This window comes from Stegodyphus dumicola, chromosome 2 (assembly GCF_044657685.1).
Source record: "Stegodyphus dumicola isolate Sdum_Otavi_A_Nest chromosome 2, ASM4465768v1".
NCBI lineage: Eukaryota > Metazoa > Arthropoda > Arachnida > Araneae > Eresidae > Stegodyphus > Stegodyphus dumicola.
Window position 1 is genome coordinate 59220890 of NC_140769.1, and position 19784 is coordinate 59240673.

Sequence of the window (19784 nt, forward strand, 5' to 3'; positions counted from 1 at the left end):
CCTCAGATCCTGCAATTATGATATCATCAAAATAAACTTCCACACCTTCAATATCACCAAATAATTTTTGGCTTCTTTTCTGAAATATTTTTGGGGCAGAGGATATTCGAAATGGCATTTTATTAAACTTATATCTTCCATAAAGAGTATTAAATGTACAAGGGCAATCCCAAAAAAAAAAAGGTCTATTTTTTGGGGACGTAGAGAAAGTTTTAATACGGTTGTTGGCAACACTGTCATGAGTGGTACCTTCTCCACTACCACATAAGCACGCAGGCGCTTCGCTCGGATGCTCAGTCTTGGCTTGGCAGCCATTCGAAATGGAGCTTCTGATAAACGTTACCACCAAGTGCGAAGTGCGTGCAGTTATTCGATTTTTGAACGCAAAAGGTGTTAAACTGATTGAAATTCCCCGCCTATTGACGGAAGTGTATGGACAGTCGTGCATGGATGTCAAAAACGTTCGCAAGTGGTGTAGAGAGTTTACAGCCGGTCGTACTGAAATTCATTACGAAGAAAGGAGCGAGAGGCCGTCAATTGCCAATGAGACAATCGCGAAAGTTGAGAAACTCATGCGTAAAGATCGGAGGATCAATCACTCTGGATTTTTGTCTGGATGGTGGTTCTGCTCCGATGATGAGGTGAAAGATGAGGTTCAATGCTTCCTGAAGGGCATGGCAACAAGCTGGTATGACATGGGCATTGTAAAACTGCCCTAGCATCTACAAAAACGCATCGACCGAAATGGCGATTATGTTGAAAAATAAAGCATTCTTCAATCTTTAAAGTGATGTAGCAATTATAGAAAATAAACGGTTCTTTGTATATCTAAAAATATAGGAGACCTTTTTTTTGGGATTGCCCTCGTACATAGTTCAGAACTAGCTTCATCTAGAGGTACATGCCAAAATCCATCTTTTAAATCTACAACTGAAAATACTTTACCTTCTAACCTACTAATTATATCATCTGGAGAAGGAATTTCATAGTGTTCCCTTTTAATTACTTTATTTAGATCTCTAGGATCAAAGCATAATCTCAGACTCCCATTAGGTTTTTCAACTATAACCAAACTCTGAACCCAATCAGTTGGTTTATTTACTTTCGATACTATCCCTTCTCTTTCAAGTTTATCTAAAGTATCTTTTAATTTAGGCTGTAAAGCCTGAGGAACACGTCTTGGGGGGTGTATTACTGGTATGGCATCATCTTTAAGAGTTATATGATATGGTTCGTCAGGAAATCGCCCTGTACCTGTAAATACATCTTTATACTGAGCAATTAAATCATTTTTATTAATGATATTGCACTTTAAGGAATCAATCCTTTCAATTAGCATTAATGCAGAACAAGCTGTTAACCCTAATATAGGCGTAGATCTTACATCAAGAACATAAAACTGTAAAGGTACATTCTTAAGCCTTTCAGTTGAACAATTAATTATAAGAGTACCTTCTGGTTTTAACTTAAAATTACCATATGCAGTTAAGATCAAATCAGTTTCATTAAGTTTAGGCTTAAGTTTAACATTATTTAAAACATATAAAGGCAAAATATTTACTTCTGCACCAGTATCTAACTTAAAAATCAACCTTGAAAGACTTATTATTTACATACATTGTAATACTTTTCACGCATGTTTCACTTACCTTGTGAATATCCTTATTTACTTCATCAATAGAATTTGTTAGATCTTTGATTGATTTTGCACTTATTTTAAATTCACTATGCTCGTTTACTGGTGGATCTATCATTACAAAGTCAACAAATACACTATGTTCATTATATATACTAAGTTCATTATTTGGTATTCCAACTTCACAAATGTTCTTGGGACACCTCGCGGCAAAATGGTTCTTTACTTTGCATTTCGCACACGTCTTTCCAAAAGCTGGACAGTCCCGATATTTGTGCCTTCTTGCGCACTTCTTGCAGTCATATTCTAGTGCTGATTGCTTCTGTGACGACAATTTCGGTAGCACTGCCTGTTTTGATTGATGCTGCTCTTTTCTATATTTCTTCACGCTGTTCAAAGTCGCTGGATCATCTTTCATGTTCCGGAGTTGCTCGTTGCTTGTTTCAGCGGCACGGACTATTTCTATAGCTTTTTCTAATCCTAGGTAAGATTCCCGAAGCAAACGTTCAGTCAGACTCCTATCCCGAATGCCTAATACAATATTGTCATGAATCAATCCATTTTCTTGTTCAACAAACTCGCAAGTTGACGCTAAAGTTTTTAACTGAGTGACATAACATTCAATTGTTTGTCCTTCTTGCTGGCTACACGAAAAGAATTTGTAACGTTCATATACGACATTCTGCCATGGTGAACAATAATCTTCAAAAGACTTCAAGACCTCTTCGTATTTCTCTTTATTCTCAGGTGGCTCAAATCGAAACTTGTTAAAAATTTCGAGTCCTTCACTACTGAGTAAATTCAAAAGGATTGCAATTTTAGTCTTATCTGGCTTGGCATCTTTTTCCGTTGCAAGTAAATAGTTTTCTAGCTCTTGCTTCTATTTTTTCCAATTTTCTTTAACATTTCTGACGGAAAATGTTAGCGGAGCAGGTGGTCTGAAATCCATTTTGCTCCTGACACCATGTAACTTCTTCTGTAGTTAAACTTGATAACTTCTGTACTTTAAAAGTAGACTCAACTAATGAGTATATCTCAAGAATTCAAAACTTTTATTATTACATTTTTAAACAGTTCACATGACATTCAGCTAGCACAGTAACACGTGTATCACAACAACGGAATCGCATAGCATGAGCGCCATTAAAGTTAAAGTTATTTACAGTTATATTTGTAGTTATTTTAAATATACATCACAGTATCAAGTCAATAATTTGAAATATTGTAGATTAGTTCAAAAATTAAATCTTTTATATGTTTGCACATTTTTTAATTATTTTAACTTTAAATTTGCTTTTTTTTATGTATATAGATGTTTGTTAAAATTTAAATTTGTTTAAATTTAAAATAGATGGATTAAATATATACAGTGAATTACAATAGAATATTGCCTATTGTAATGCATGCTCCTTTAATAATACCTTAAATGCAGTTTAAAAAATATTAGAATCAATTTCAACCAAATTCAGGTACAAAAACTCTTGAAGCAGATCTGGTTACAAAGATAAATATGCGGGCAAATGAAGAACTGTGTTATAAAAAAACATTCTTTAATTCAGAATTTAAGCTTGCTAAGCATGCTATATTATATATATCAATAATATTTGCAATCATAATTTATAAATAAATTAGAATGATTATATGCACTATTCTTATGCAACTAAAATTTAATTTTTAAAATATTTTATTTCTCTGTAGAAATCAGAATCCAGAAGCCTCATAAAGATTTACCGATTCAAATTTCCTCTATGCTTGTTTGTGATTCAAAATATTTGCTTCAATATACGAGTAGGTTTAGGGATAGTAGTAAAATGCAAATTTCTAATTAAAGATGCATATAATGGACAGCATTGAATTGTTCAATTTTTTTATGTATATACAGATTTTAAGTTAAATGTAATTAAACTGATTACAATTTAACAAATGGTCAATGCATATTTTCAAAGTTGCAAAACGTCATTCGTGCACTGACTGCTGACAAGTTTTGTTTGACAAGAGGTCTATGAAAAATCCAGTAATACCAATTTTTGAGAACATAAACAAATACTGGTACTGAAGATCATCAACAGTCAAGTACTATAAAGCAATTTACTTCTGTAGAATACTAAAATTATATTGAACAACCATGGCTGATTATATCCAAAATGTCCAATAATATGCTTTGCTATAAAGGCAGAGTTGCTCAGAAAGTTTGAGAACCCCTGGTATATAGTGTAGTAATAATTTTATTAAAACTATATAAAACTTTAAACAAAGGTAAGCAATTATTCTGGATATAAAAAGTATTAATACTGTTGCATGTGTACAGGTTTGTAATAGAATGAATGCACACAAAGACAATGATAGCTTGATAAAATTTACATTACTGAAAGGAATACTTTACAGTTCCAAAACGTTTCACAGATATACTCTAACAGCTCTTCTGAGTATCATAGAATACAATCAGTACTTCAAATACCAAGAATGTGAAACACAGCACAATTCAAAATGTATCTAAAAAGGCAAAGTTTCTACAGAGATCTCTCAGTACACAAACTCAAGCTGAACTAACCAACTAAGAAACTGATACTCTCCCCAGTCTTATATAGTTTTCCCCTAGCCACCAAGAGACTTTCCACTTCTCAAAATTAGTGGAAGGTACATGAAGTCCGGATATTGTTACAGTTACATATAGGATCAATTACAGTTATTCAATTACTATACCCATTATAGTTATTCAGGGACCGGACCAAAATGGCACCAAGTTTCAAGAAATAAAATGGTCACCAAAACTATTGCCAGCTTGACAATATCTCGCCACTTTTGTGAGATAGCCATTTACTCTCTGTTACGTAGACAGACTAGTCCTTCTATTCTTATTTTTTCAGCATAGCAGCTTCTCTTTCAAGCATTTCACGTTAAAATATAACAAATTCACATACCTTTTCCCTAATATTATTACATATGTAAACAATTCATAACAATACTATCAAATTTAGGAATATATCACCTTGCACAGCGATTACTGAATTTATATTCATTACATGTGGCAGAAAAATAATTGATAGATAGACTTACTGCTAAATCACCAGAAATATTTGCTCCTGCTAAAATTCCAGTAGCCGCAGGAAAGAAAACAGAGAACACAGAAATAAATGTTTCTCCTCTAAAATCTGGACCAAAATTTTCTTTCATGACCTCTACTATAAAATAAATAAATCAATAATATATTTCAAATATGTAATAAAAATACAAACTGAAGTTTTTAATTTATTAGAATAATCAAATTCATCAAAAAAGGGGAGGGAGGTAATATAATGAATAAGAAATAGTTATAAAAATCTATTCAAAAATTTCTCATGTGCTTTATTTTTGCAACTGTTGGTTCTAGACATACACTTCCAGCTTCAAAAAAACTTTTATATAAGGAAAATATTCACATTATGGTATTTTTAAATCTGAAAATCTGATTTTGCAAAAATTGGAGCTGACAGTCCCATACAGCAGACTTAGTTGCTATGACGCTGCAGTGACCTCTCAATTTTGCATTTTCTTCATATTACATTTGTGACCATGGTAGAACGTCGCAGGAATGTTGCATTGTGATGTGGATGTGAATGTCGTACGGATGTCACATACACGTCACAGCAAACATTTAATGTGATGACAGGAAATATGCAGTCTTCCCCACCCTGACCTTGCTCACTTAATTCTTTAATGGGAGGTATTCTTGCGCACTGACCTCCACCCCGATTTATTGCTAATTGCTATACATTTCAGTAAACCTTTTTAAATAAATTATTCTTTTATGCTAATAGCTTCAATTTTAGATATTTCCTTTTTATTAAAAATATTAACAGTTTATAGCATGTTTTTATTGATGTGGTACTTCGAAATCATTGAACTATATTCCGTGGTGAATGGATTAACATTCTATCGTATCTAGTGTTATCAAGAGACACTGACGAAAGACTTCTTCATCTGCATAGTGTTTGTTTGTCTTTAGGATCTTTGCGATCATTTTTTTAGTTCTGTTCGCCAAAAACATCATCTTTGCTACATTTTCAGGTAAGCACTGTTTATTGTACACTGATGTGAATGATATCAGTAATAATTAATATGTAATAATAAAATCATGATTTAAATGCTATGATCAAAAAGAAATACTGGCAGTTAATTAAATTAATACTGGAAGTCTCACTGCTTAGAAATTTTAATTTAGAGAGTCAGGTTTATTTGGTAGATATAATTCACTTTTTATTGTTTTTAATGTTAAAAGATAATGTGAAAAAAATTGATTTTATGCATTTTACTTCAGTACTTTCATCGTGTCCAGCTATTTTTCGAAATTACTCACAAAATAATTTCTTTCTTCCATGTGTGGTACTTAGTGCCAGATTACAAATGATGCCATACTTCCATAACCACGTTTCAGCTACATAGAACACGTTTTTTAATTATTATAACTTTACAAATGGTGTATTACTTTAAAACACTGAACTTTTATATGTTTCCTATATGCGAATTTCTGAGATTATTTTTTAAATTGATTACATCAGATCTTTTCTTTTCGCAAATTATGTCACACTTTTACGTACAATATATTTAAGTTGTGTTGTTAAAGTATCCCAATTCCCTTGTTAAGAGATTTAGTTAGAAAAAAATATTTCCTAGTTTAGGTCAAATTATTTGAATACGGCAAAACATACGAGGGCTTTCTACTTAAGATGAGGGATGCCTTTGTGGAGGACTTTCTATGGAAACTAACTTTATTCACTTTATATATTAAGAAAAACATGAAAACCTGTGCAAAAGTATTTGTTACTTGAGAGATTAAGAGAATATATTTATGGTATTAATTTTTTAAAGAGATACATAAAATATTTAAATGATAACAATATAAAAATAAGGAAATTACATTTCATCGTTACTTATATATGAAGGAAGTTAAAATTTCACTTGTGACAAGAGTATGAAAGAGTATAATTTGTTTTTAAAAGTACAAGTTATTTCATGTTATAAAAAAACCGAATTTCAAATTGTATTTTAAGAAACTTTAACCTATTGCAGACATTTTTATAAATGTAATGAAAATTACTATAAATCGAAATGTATATTTAAGCTTCACCGATAAACTTTATTCAAAATAATAATTTTATTTTCAATTAATATTATATTTCACTTCTTCAAAGAAGATATTTTATTTTGTTATTGGAAATTTAAAAATTACATATAACACTCTAAATACATCTAATTTAATTATCTAAGCTTATCACATCTAGTTTTGCTTTAATGTATCATTTGCAGAACCAGACATAGAAAAGATACTAATTTCTGCAATCATATTTAAAAAGCTTAGAAAAATTAAAAATTAAGAAATGAATCCTTCACAAAGCAATTTAAACAAATCATTATGATAACTTGGAAATTTGTATATTATAAAACACTGATGAATTAAAGTCTTTTACCAAACAGGGAAAGAAAAACTGATTTTAGGATAAAATATAACTTCATAGAATTCTTTTTATTAGAGCAGACCTCAGTTCTTTGCCACATTTAAAAAAAACAAATAAATTTGTTTGGAAATTTTATAACAGAAAGCCAATATTATCCCAATTCCTGGGGAGTCAATCGAAGGTTCTGAAAACTCTGTATAATTGCGCTGCATTATACTGTGGACAAACAAATATTTCTTTTAATGTAAGAGGAGGAGCTTTATATTTTCGTTATTTTTAAATTTTAACAAAAGTTCTAAATTTATTCCTACAAAATTAAGTAGTGGAATTACATTAATTTTCATAAATACAGCCAATTTCAATTTGAACTTAAGTAAATAACTGAAATTCAAATTTAATTGCGTAGATTCTAAAATGAAAGGCATAAACGTGTTTTCATACTTACTGTGCTAAAAGTAAATTAAAAAACTATTTTTTTATATTAAAGAAATCAAATAATCTATTTCTCTTCAGTTAAAAGCATACTAAGGAAACTGTTTCTTTAATTCCCATCTAGTAAAAAAAATTATATCATCATTACTAAAACATGTATTGATGCCTTTTTGACATTTTAACAGTTTGAAATCATTTCTGATTTCAATAAAGAAATCAAATAAAAACTTTAAAGAAAGTCCAGTTTAAAGAAAAATGAAGTACTTTAAAGAAAGTAAAGCATCACGGCCTTATCATCAGATTTTAATATCTGAAACTAATTGCATATCTGCTTCTCCTAAACATTTTTATTACTTTTCAAATTCTTATTCATGCAGTATATGTGCCTCATTACTTTCAAGTGCCTGATTCACCCTAAAAACGATACAGCTCTGTGTTGTACAGATTCATTTAGATTAAATTAATAACTTTTTTAAATATGATATCTTCATATTATTTAAACTAAATAAAAAACTTAATCATGTTTATATTAAAGGAGAAGGATAACAAGAATGCCTATATCTCATGTTTTACATCAAAACACATTTTCCGAATCCTCAGCTTTGCTGTGAAAAATAGCATTAAAATAATTCCAAATGCCCTGATTTCATTGTATGTTTGCAGACAGTTGTAGATAGCAAAAAACCTTTATTGATTTTTCTCATGCTTCTATAAAGTTCATGCATCTCTGATACTTTTCTCGTTGATAATCGCTTCATTCTTAATAATAATTTTAAAATTTATTTTCAATTATTACATATTAATTATCACTGCTATCATTCAAGCCAGTATACAGTAAGTGTTTACTCTCCATGTGTTGATTAAATAAAGGAACTTGTGACCTTTAACGCATAAACAGCCGAGTTTCATTCAGTTTACTGCATGAGCTACGAATAGTATTTAAGCATTGCTATGAAGGTCATAGTATAGCATATATTCTCAGAAGTGAGTAATACAGATTTTCCATAAGTCAGCTTTGGTAACAATAATTGTTTAATGAACTGGAATAGTTAATTCGTGCAAATTTGGTATGCTTTTGCATAATACTCTATTTGTTAAGAGAACAGAAAAATGTGTTTAGAAAATGCTGAAATGTTTAAAACAAACGATTCACATTAATCATCAAACAAAAATTATACCATAATACAATTATTTAAATATATTGAAGCTGTGCAGTGTAAGAGAGTTATTTTAAATTTATAGTTTAAAAATTTCAAAAAACTGTATTTTGTCAATGGAGTAATAATGGCGAAAGAGAATGCCTGTTTTGTATAACTAATGTAACTAAGTATAAATATTTATTTCCTGTAATTTCTATAACCACGTTTCCCAGCTACTGACTTTGGTACCCATAACTATTTGTTCAGTATTATATATTAAGCAACAAATCGCTAATTTGGAAGCTATGTGATTGTGTCGATTTATAAAAGCTTTTAATTCAAAATGAAATATTTCATTATATAACATGATAATAAAATAGGTAAATGACCTAAAACAGTTTTTCTTTCGTCCAATTATCAAAATAATTTAGCTCTTTTTCTGGAAGGAAAGCAATTAAGGAAGAAAGAAATGGAGAACAGAAAGCAGTATTAAAAGCTAAACTGTTAAAAAAATATTCCAAGCCAAAAAGCATTTTTTTTAACAGTATTTTTGTTTAGAATGAGGGGGGGGGAAAGATATTAAGTTAAGAAATATAGTCATTATTATAAGAAATATAGTTATTATAAACACTGCAACCCAAAGAATATTTTTTTGAAATATTTCTATTTTGAAAGAGGGGGGAAGGTGTTAAATTTAGAAATAAAGTTACATTTTTAATAAGAACTCAAATTTTTAATACAATTTAGAATTTTGGAAAAAATGTGGACTGTCTTTGAATATAAAATTCTAAAGAATGAAAGCAAAATTATGTAGCTTCTGGACAGATTATACTCAAAATTATTTGCAATGTAATATGGTTAGAAAATGACCATATGATCACTTTTGCATCATATATACTGTAATACATTCTGCATTTTCTGTACACTCTAGTTTATACAGATATGTAATAAACATAAATGGATTACAGTTATATAACCTTAATAGGGTGGAATACAACCTCAGTAAGATGAAAAATTTCAAATGAATATATTGGATATTTTCAATTATTTAAACATTTCGAATATTACGGAAGTATTTTAATACCTTGAAAAGTATAATACCTTACTGGATAATTAACTGCTTGCCTGATTATCCTGAGTTATCTCGTGTTCATCTATATTGCAGTTAATTATTATCCCATAAAAACTTGGGCGAGGCAGAATTTGTTAGTATGATTTGTTTTATCATGGTTTTACTCGGCCTGGAGGAAATGAAAGGAAATGTTCAGCTTTGATTGGCAGTTTGCCAATTTGCGCTGTTCTTTTGGAGGGATTGGTCACATGTTTCTCTATTGTATAGTATACGTTTACGAAATAAAGAACAATTATGATCTAAAGGGTATCAAAATTTACAAAAAAAAAAAAAAAAAAAAAAAAAAAAAAAAAAAAAAAAAAAAAAGCTTAATATTTGTTTACTTTATTAAACATTTATTTCAATGTAAGTTGTTTAAGTTGCTTCGTTTTATGTGATAATACTTTCTCTTCAATTCTATAAACAGACATAATTTCTTGTTCAGTTACAAAGTTCCAGAGTTTAGTGACACCATCGATGTAAGTGTTCTTATCCATGATGACTATCTGGCCACTTTTGTTGGCCTTTCAAATGATAATATCCGGGTTAGAATTAATTTTGCGCATAGTAGCTCTTTCTCTCGCGATTAGATTTGGTTTCAAAGGTTTATTATTGAATTTCACATTATGAGTGATAAGAAGCCTAAACATTTCTTTCTGTGAATCTGAAACTTTATTGAACTTGAAAGTTTAAGTTTTGTGTTAAACTTTGTGAATCCGCGACTGTGACTTTTGAAAAGTTGAAACAAGCGCATGGGGAACATTGTTTATCAAGAGTACAAATTTTCCGCTGGCACAAATCATTTTTGGAGGGCGAGAAAATGAACCTTGCTGAAGGAGACCTGCAACTTTAAAAACTGACGAAAAAGTTGAATGTGAGATTAGATCGTCATTTAACAACAAAGATGATGTCTGAAGAGTTAAATTTAAACACTTTCACCATACATCAAATTTTGACAGATGATTTGAACATGTGAAAGATTTGTGCCAAAGTGGTGCCGAGAAACCTCACAACTGAACAGAAGGACAATTGAAAAAACATGTGCGCCAATCTTCTCGAGAGGATTGCCAATGACCAAGACTTCCTCAATTGTGTGATCACAGGTGATGAATCCTGGATATTTGAGTACGATCCTCAAACAAAGCGGCAAAGCAGGCACACTCCGTCATCTTCTCGGCTGAAGAAATGTCGAAACAGCAAATCAAAAAAACAAAACCATGCTGATTTGTTTTTTTTTTTTTTTTGATAAAAAGGGTATCGTGCACACAGAATTTGTTATACCAAGACATATTGCAAACCAAGTATTTTATAAAAGTGACAGAACCACTATTTGCGGTTCTGCAGCTGAGGATGGTGGTTCGGTAAAACGATCGAAACTAGTCCCGTGAAAATTTTGAAAATATAACGCTGATTTTTGTTGTTTGATCAGTATTTGTTCGGCATGTTATTGTGTCTTAATGCTATGTAAACTTTTATGAACATGGTGCATATTACTTACAATTTAAAAGAGACCATCAATGGCCAAGCGGTAAAGTCACTGAACACTGGTAGTTTGATTTGGAATCGATTACAGGAAAATGGGCTAGCTTGCATGAGTGTTTTAGAGGTTTCCCCCCCATGTGTATAAGGATATGAACCAGTTTCCTTTAGAAAATACTCCATGAAAGCATCCACCCAGATAGACAACCCTTGTATGCTTTGCCATAATCAAATAAGCACAAGCATAATATGTATATATATATATATAATGTATAACACTGCTTATAAATATATATACGCTGCTCAAAAACAATTACAGATATTATGAGTTCGATATGCTATAAAAATTAAAACAACAACTTTTTAGCAAAAATTAAATAGAAGAGTTAAAAAAAGGAAAATTATAACATTTACAAGCTGGGAACATGCATATTTTGTTTGTAACATCAAAAAATCTGCATTTTCAATAACGAGCGAAAAGTGAACATTTTCCTTTTCGATGAAGGAATTCTTTGACTAGATTGACCAGCATATTCCCCAGTTATGAACCTAATAGAACATGTTTTAAACATTCTGGAAAAAAAAAAAAAAAAAAAAAAAAAAACATTGTCAGTCTGTGATCACTCTCAGAATCATTTCAGCAGATTGAAAGCTCTTTTCTAAAGGAGTGGGAGAGAATACCCCAGTCCCTCACCGACAACCTCATTGATTCCATGTCATGTAGGGGTGAGACATTGATTTCTGTCAGGGGAAACACCCCCCTTATTGAAACTCATTTGCAGGCAGGAAATCACATTTTGTGCTTATTTTTATAATATGCACAAACTGTGCATTTGTTTATTTGTATAATATTCACAAATTGTGCACAATTGTCCTGAAAATTTGGATCTTAGATCATTCTGGATATTGGACATCCACATTTCAGTCTTTGTACTGTCTAAAGATTTAATTTTGAAAAAATGATGTGTACTAAGTTTCTTACATAAAGAATTGGATTTTTCTTTTTGCAAAAGCACTCCTTGCATTCAGAAGAAATATTCATTATTAATGCAAATAAAAAAATAATAATTTAAAAATATCAAAGAACTTAAGAAATATTCAAATACACACAAAATATACTTACAATCCCATCCTACAATTCCTTTAGCCTTTTTATGTGCACCAGGTGGAATAAATGAGCCAATAATGAAATCTGCCATAGAAATCAATAAAACAACAAGCAATACTATCTGAGCCTGGGGATCAAAAGAAAGGAAATTCAAATGTATAATAAAGGAAGGAGAAAACAGAAATGGAAAGTAAAATTAAATTTAAATTTACCTCCGCTATTTTTTTGCCTATAAGTAGGGCAATAATTGTACATGGCACAGATTTTCCGGATATCAAATGTATATATTCACAAACTGTATACTTTTCTTACTATTTTTTAACTTCTGCTACAATTTTTAAATTATTTTTTATGTTTACATAATTTTAATATTGCTTTAGATATGATGTAAAAAAAAAATATACTGGACAAATGAGTCTGTTCCAAAATTCCAACTTGAACCTTGAATCCCAAATAATTTCTTAAAATTCTTTGGCACATGTGAACTTTCCTGCAGTCTATCATGAAATTTTACATTTTTTAAAAAATATTCACACCTTTAATGTCGAATGAAAAAAAAGGGGGCAACTTGTTACAACATATCATCAATTATATCAACAATTTCAGTACACACACACACACACACACACACAAAAAAAAAAAAAAAAAAAAAAAAAAAAAAAAAGGTAGATATAATTTTAGAATGAATTATGATAAAAAATACAGTAAACCCAAAAGACAGAAAAATGTTTCCTGTTAAAAAAAACTACGATGAATCAAAATTTATAATTTTTGGGAATACCATAATTTGCCTGTGACAATAATAAACATTCTTGGTCAAGAAATCTTCCTGATATAAATAAAATCATTAGCTGCTAAATTATTGGTAAAATGTTAAACCTTAAACTTGACAATTTACTTTTAGAATTTTGCTATGCTTTTCATATGATAAAGTTATTACTTTATTCATGAGATATTAAATAAAGTTCACTGTAAATCACTTTTTTAAATCATATTTTAGATTTTTTTCCCACTCATAGCATAATGTGTCACACAAAAAAGTAAAGAATCAACATTAATCAATATCACAGACAATTAAGAAATAATATTATCCAATCACCCCACTTGCATCTTTTTGTTGAAAGGCCAAGCACACAGTCATGAAGTAATTTTGGTTATTTTACAGCAGCGGTCACAAGCAATCATGATTGAATGCATTTCAATTATGCATTTTTTGCAAATACTGTCATAAATTTAGAGATACAGAGATGAAAGCTATGCTTACATGTAAGACAGTTATTGAAGGAAAAAGAAGAATTAATAGGTCAGAGTTTTGTCTTTGTCACAGTATGCGAGTATTCTAGGCCACGCGATTGTAGTAAGATGGGAGAACTTCCCAGTTAGGTACAATTAGTAAATTTAGTTCATCAGCCACAGTTGATGGTGTTTCAATTCTTCCCACCCCCATTGAATTGATGCTTCTGATATATACTTTGGGTCGGGCATTAGTTCATTAGCAGGAAGTACAGTTGTAGAGTTTGTATTGCGAATAGGTGGAGCTAACCAACTTGGCTTTAAAAACCTGTTTATTTGTGTTTGTTATTAGATCTATATTATATCAATATTTATCATTCAGATTGTGCAATGTTGCTTTTAAGCCATACCTTTAATAAAAGATGAAAGAAATATATACAGAAAAGGAGATGTTTTTCAAGAAATATGATACACTTCTGTGGTGTTGTGTGCAATAAAATTACATATTTTATTTGTAATAAGGGAATGTTGGTTCCAAAAGATAACATCATAAAGGAATATCTAATATTTTGGAAGTCAAATAAATTCATGGAAGAAAAAGTTTCTGAAATCTGTTTAAAATGACAACAAAATTTTTTTACTGAAGCAAACAAATCCAATGAAGCCAAGAGTTCACAAAAAATTTTTGCTTGTGGATATCATTGCAAAATAATCAAAATTATTTACTAACGACAAATTTTCTAAAGACTATTTCAGTCTGCTGAGTTTCCTTATTCTAACAAGAAACAATTACTTAAAATTATTAGTTTTCAAGCAACAGTTAAAAGTCAATAATGTCAGTTAAAAGAGAAAAATTAAATACATTTTTCAGCATTCTCAGTAGTAGTTGAAGACCGCAGATATAGCACAACTTATTGTTTTCAGACCGGGTATAACAAATGAATTTGAAGTAACTGAGGAATTATTGGAAATAAAAGGAAAACTGATGCACAAAATACATTTTCTTACAAATTGCAATAGATAAATATAAATTAATTTGAGAAAAATGGTTGGAATTGCAAGTAATATGCAAATGCTATGGTTATAAAAAAGAATGGAGCTGTTTAAAATTAAGAACTGGAGTGAAAGGAAAAAAATCAGAATAATTTTTGCATCATATAAGAAGCATTTAATACGCAAAGTCAGCAGGTGAATAATGTTATGGAAACAATAACTAAAACAGCAAACTTTATTCATGGGCATGTTCTAAATCACCCAAAATATACTGCATTGCTTGAAAATATTGAAAGTGAGTACTGAGAAATGATTTAATGTAACAAGATGAGATGGTTAAAGTAAAGCAGCCATATTAAAATAGTTTTTTTTTTTTTTGAATCAATGAATTAAATCAAAATATTCATGACATAAAAAATAAAAATATTCAATAACAATGCATAGATAACACATTTAGCATTTCCTGTTGACTTAAATTACTTAAATAGTTTCAATAAAGAGATTTAAGGAATGAATTTATTATTGACATTTATACTTGTATTAAAGCTTTTAAAGTTACATTGAAATTATGAAAAACAAAACTAGAATAGAAAAATTTCACACATTCTCACATCTTATATTCTAGCCCATTTCTTAAAAGAAAAATCTTAAGAATATGCACGAAAAGTACCATTTATTATGAAAAGAATTTAAAAAAAGATTTTAAAGTTTTGATGATTTTGAGAGCGATTTTACATTATTTTCATTAACATTAAAAATAAATGCAGATAACACACCAGAAAATCTAAAAATAGAGCTAATTAACTTACAGCATGATATTAATCTTATTCCAAGATTGGAAGACAAAGATTAGATTAATTTTTATTTGCATTTGCCAAAAGATTAAAAGACTCAAGTATCAGACAGAAAAAAAAAAAAAAAAAAATGTTTCAGATTTTAAATTACGTCCAAAGGGGCGTTTTTTAACATTTTGTGTGTTACCTTTCTTTATTAAATATCATGTTCCTCACACTTAAACCATAAGATCCAGTGCAACAGCAATATCGCAAAATAGTTTTAAAACGAGCATATCTTTAGAATTTCCGATACAGAGACTCGCACGCTGGAGATAAAAATGTTTTTTCTGCACAACGTTGAAATCCTTGAGTTTGTTAATAAAAAATTCGTCAAAGTTTTAAAAAATAGGAAATCAATCATAAAACAAATTTCAAATTTCAAATTTGGTCTTCCACATGCTCATATTCGTTGGAGGATTACGTTATTCAAAATTCGATGACTCTATGTACCGTTATTTTATGACAATGTGAGAAATATACATACATTTACGCAGATTTTCATTATTTAATTTCTTCAAATATAATGCAGGACTCTAACATTTTATGGCAACAGTTTGAAAAGTGAACCGACATTTATCCGTCCGACGCAAAATGCCAAAACGAAAGTAATAGTCCTTCGGGACTCAAGTCCCTTTGGACTAAAAACAAAATCTGAAATGTTTCAGATTTTAAATTACGTCCAAAGGGGCGTTTTTTAACATTTTGTGTGTTACCTTTATTAAATATCATGTTCCTCGCACTTAAACCATAAGATCCAGTGCAACAGCAATATCGCAAAATAGTTTTAAAACGAGCATATCTTTAAAATTTCCGATACAGAGACTCACACGCTGGAGATAAAAATGTTTTTTCGGCACAACGTTGCCATTGCTCGCTTTGAAATCCTTGAGTTTGTTAATCAAAAATTCGTCAAAGTTTTAAAAAATAGGAAATCGATCATGAAACAAATTTCAAATTTGGTCTTCCACATGCTCATATTCGTTGGAGGATTACGTTATTCAAAATTCGATGACTCTATGTACCGTTATTTTATGACAATGTGAGAAATATACATACATTTACGCAGATTTTCATTATTTAATTTCTTCAAATATAATGCAGGACTCTAACATTTTATGGCAACAGTTTGAAAAGTGAACCGACATTTATCCGTCCTACGCAAAATGCCAAAACGAAACTAATAGTCCTTCGGGATTCAAATCCCTTTGAACTAAAAAGTTAAAGTATAAAAATATTTACTTTTGATTCCCATTGGGTTCTGATGATTGCGATTCTAAAGAGAAAAAGAACTGTGATATATCCTATTATCTGATTTAGAACAGAATAACTGTTTCCTTGGAGAGTACATTTGTAAGCGAAAAATTTCTATGAGTAATTCAATTTCAATTTCAATGAGTAATTATTTTCTAAGACTACCTTCTTTATCAAAATTGTAGTGCCATCAAATATCAAGCTGTAGTAAGAAATGAAGAAGTTTACTATTACTTATGAATGCATTTTTTTCTGTATATGTCAAGAATAATTTAATAAATAAAAGGATGATAATAGGTTGTCATTATTTATTCTCAAGTTTCACCCCACTTTGAAGGTTTTTGTAATTTTTTTATTTTTAGTTCAAGTAAGTTATTTAGTGGTTAATCAACATATTAGAACTATTAAAACTAAATTTCAGTCTGAAAATTAAATATTTAGATGTCAATAGATTTGAATTACAATCTGTAACAATAGTGTATATTTTGAAAATATTTAGTAAGTGATTAATCATCTAAAGCAGCATTTCTCAATCCTTTTTTAAGCCCATGGAACTGGTAAAATTTGTGAAAAAATTTCGCAGACCAGTAGTTCCCCCCCCGCTACAGACTTGGGAATGCACTGGTTGATGCACTGGTTTTAAAAGAGACTTGGGAAAGCAAAGTGCTCTGCAGGAAAGATTTCTGAATGTTCTTTGGAGTATTTGCCACATTCAGTGATAGATTCATTTATACAGCTGGGTGCAATTTACTTCATTGTACACTAGAATTACTGCAACCCTTTCTCTGCTGTGAGCACTCCATCCAGTTTTTAAAATATGTGAGATGTATAAGTAACAAATGTGAGCACACTTCAATATTGCCAACCTTCAAAGACAAAATTATAAATTTTAGTATTAATGTAAAAAATATCATTAAAAAATTTGTTATTCTTATTTTTTGACAACAGAAATTCTTTAAACGCGGATAGGTTTAAATTTCTGAGGTCTGGTCAAATTTTTCTGTGGAACAATGCCAGTCCCCAGTTAAGAGTCCCTGATTTGAAGGGAACTAAACTTTAAAAAAAATTAAAATTTAAAAATTAAAGCATTATTTTAGCCAGGAGAAGAAGGAAAAAAGCATTAAGTTTGAAAAATAAAAATTATAGAAAAACATTGCATAAAACAGAACTGAACATTAATGAAATAAATTTTCAATCATACCATGTTCAAGGAAAATCAAATTTTATGAGTAAAATTTCAAACATATTACAAACTTACATGCAACACACCACATACGAGTTTTGCGTAACACCAGTTTGTTAGCTCTGGCTAGTTCACGAATTTCAGTTACACAATATTTTTTGAAATACTACCAACATTATTTCTATAAGTATAATCAATGTCATTAACTAAATAAATAATTTCAGTATGCATTCACCATAAAATAACACCTCTTGTAACAACAGTTTAGTAACACTGTTTTTATATTTTTTCTTCAAAATACATTTATTTGAATTCAGATATCCTCTCATAGCTTTCATTTTTGCTATAAGAGAGAATATCACTTATTTAAGGTTAAAAAATATATAGAGGTATTACATTTTCTTTAAGTACATCTTTATTACTTACCAGAAAATTATCTGCATAATCAAGTTTGAAGTATAACAATGAATATGCACACATGTCTGATTTTAAAATACAAGCATTTCCGCAGAACTGAAACTTTATTTTTAGAAGAATCCTGAAAGAATAAACTATCACGAAATAAGCACACAAATGTGCAAATACAGTTTCTGATTTCCAAAAACTTCTTCGAAATATCGGCATGTAATTTAGTTCTAATGTATAAATCAATAACTTAGTTCATTTCTAAAAACAGAATAATAAAATATGTTTATGTGCTTTTTGAAATAAAATAAAATGAAACCATACTTTATTCATTAATACTGAAATGAAGTGGTTCAAATGCTATATAATAAATTTTACACATTAAAAGAATACTCACTTATTCACAATATGGCCTTGGCAAATTTGACACACTGTTCCATTATTTGGGGGAGGGGCAAATAAATTAATTTATAATCATTGATTAATCCCAATAATTTTTTCAACAAGGGTTAAAGTATAAAAATATTTACTTTCGATTCCCATTGGGTTCCGATGATTGCGATTCCAAAGAGAAAAAGAACTGTGATACATCCTATAATCCGAACATCATTCATCTCACCATCAACTATATGCATACCATTAACCTACACATAAAGTTAAGAAATGTTAAAAAAAGGCATCAACAGAGAAGAACAAATTTTTAGATCATATGGCTCTACTAATGGTTATAAATTTTTAAAAATTATTAAAGATTTATATATTTGAAATTTACTCACAACCAACAATTGTACTAAAGTTTCAGCAAATCCAACAACATACATAGCAACAGCAACTGCATTAGCTAATGAAAATATTAAACCTATGGCTCCTCCAAATTCTGGCCCTAAGCTTCGTGAAATCATGTAGTATGTTCCTCCTGAAAAATTAAAATAAAAGCAATTGAAAAACATTCTAGAGGGATATTAATTATGTCAACATTATGATCTCTAATTGGGTGAAAATTTTAGACTGTTAATTATACTGATGAGACTTTTTTGGGGGTGGGGAGAATACATAATATTTTAACCCAAAAGGGTTATTAGTCTTGAAAGCAATTTTGCACTGATTCACTGTAAATTCACGGTTTCACTTTCCTCTGCCTCTTGCCATTTGGCAAAATGTAAGACATTTATTTATCTCTCAAATTTAACCTGTCTGTTATATATTAACAAATTAAAAAATTTAAAAGCAACAGATGCAGTTTTTAAACTTTTAATCTGAATGACTTGAATAAAAATGCCATTAATTCCTAACATATCTCATTAAAAACATTAAATATTTTTACAATATTGCATTACATACTTTTTCATTTTTAAAATTTACAGAATCTCTATGTATATTCATCTAGAAATGGGTTGGGCAAAGTGCAGCTCGTGAGCCTAATGCGGCTCTCGCAGGCAATTTGTGTGGCTCATGCATATAAAATATATGTATGAAATATCTTAAACAAACTATTCAGTGTCCAAAAGGAAGTAATTAGTTTATACTCTTTTTACAAAGTTGT

The 19784-nt window shown here is 29.8% G+C and overlaps 1 protein-coding gene across 1 annotated transcript in view; it reads right to left on the minus strand.

Moving 5' to 3' along the window:
* The window catches only part of LOC118193367 (solute carrier family 12 member 2-like), a 261660-nt gene that overhangs the window by 63218 nt on the left and 178658 nt on the right, over positions 1-19784 (minus strand). The window contains exons 5-8 of the mRNA XM_085810691.1: positions 19018-19157; positions 18772-18885; positions 12356-12467; positions 4694-4818 (exon numbers count right to left, since the gene is read on the minus strand). Of these exons, the coding sequence (XP_085666817.1) occupies positions 4694-4818; positions 12356-12467; positions 18772-18885; positions 19018-19157 (491 nt within the window). The remainder of the gene's footprint in view (positions 1-4693; positions 4819-12355; positions 12468-18771; positions 18886-19017; positions 19158-19784) is intronic.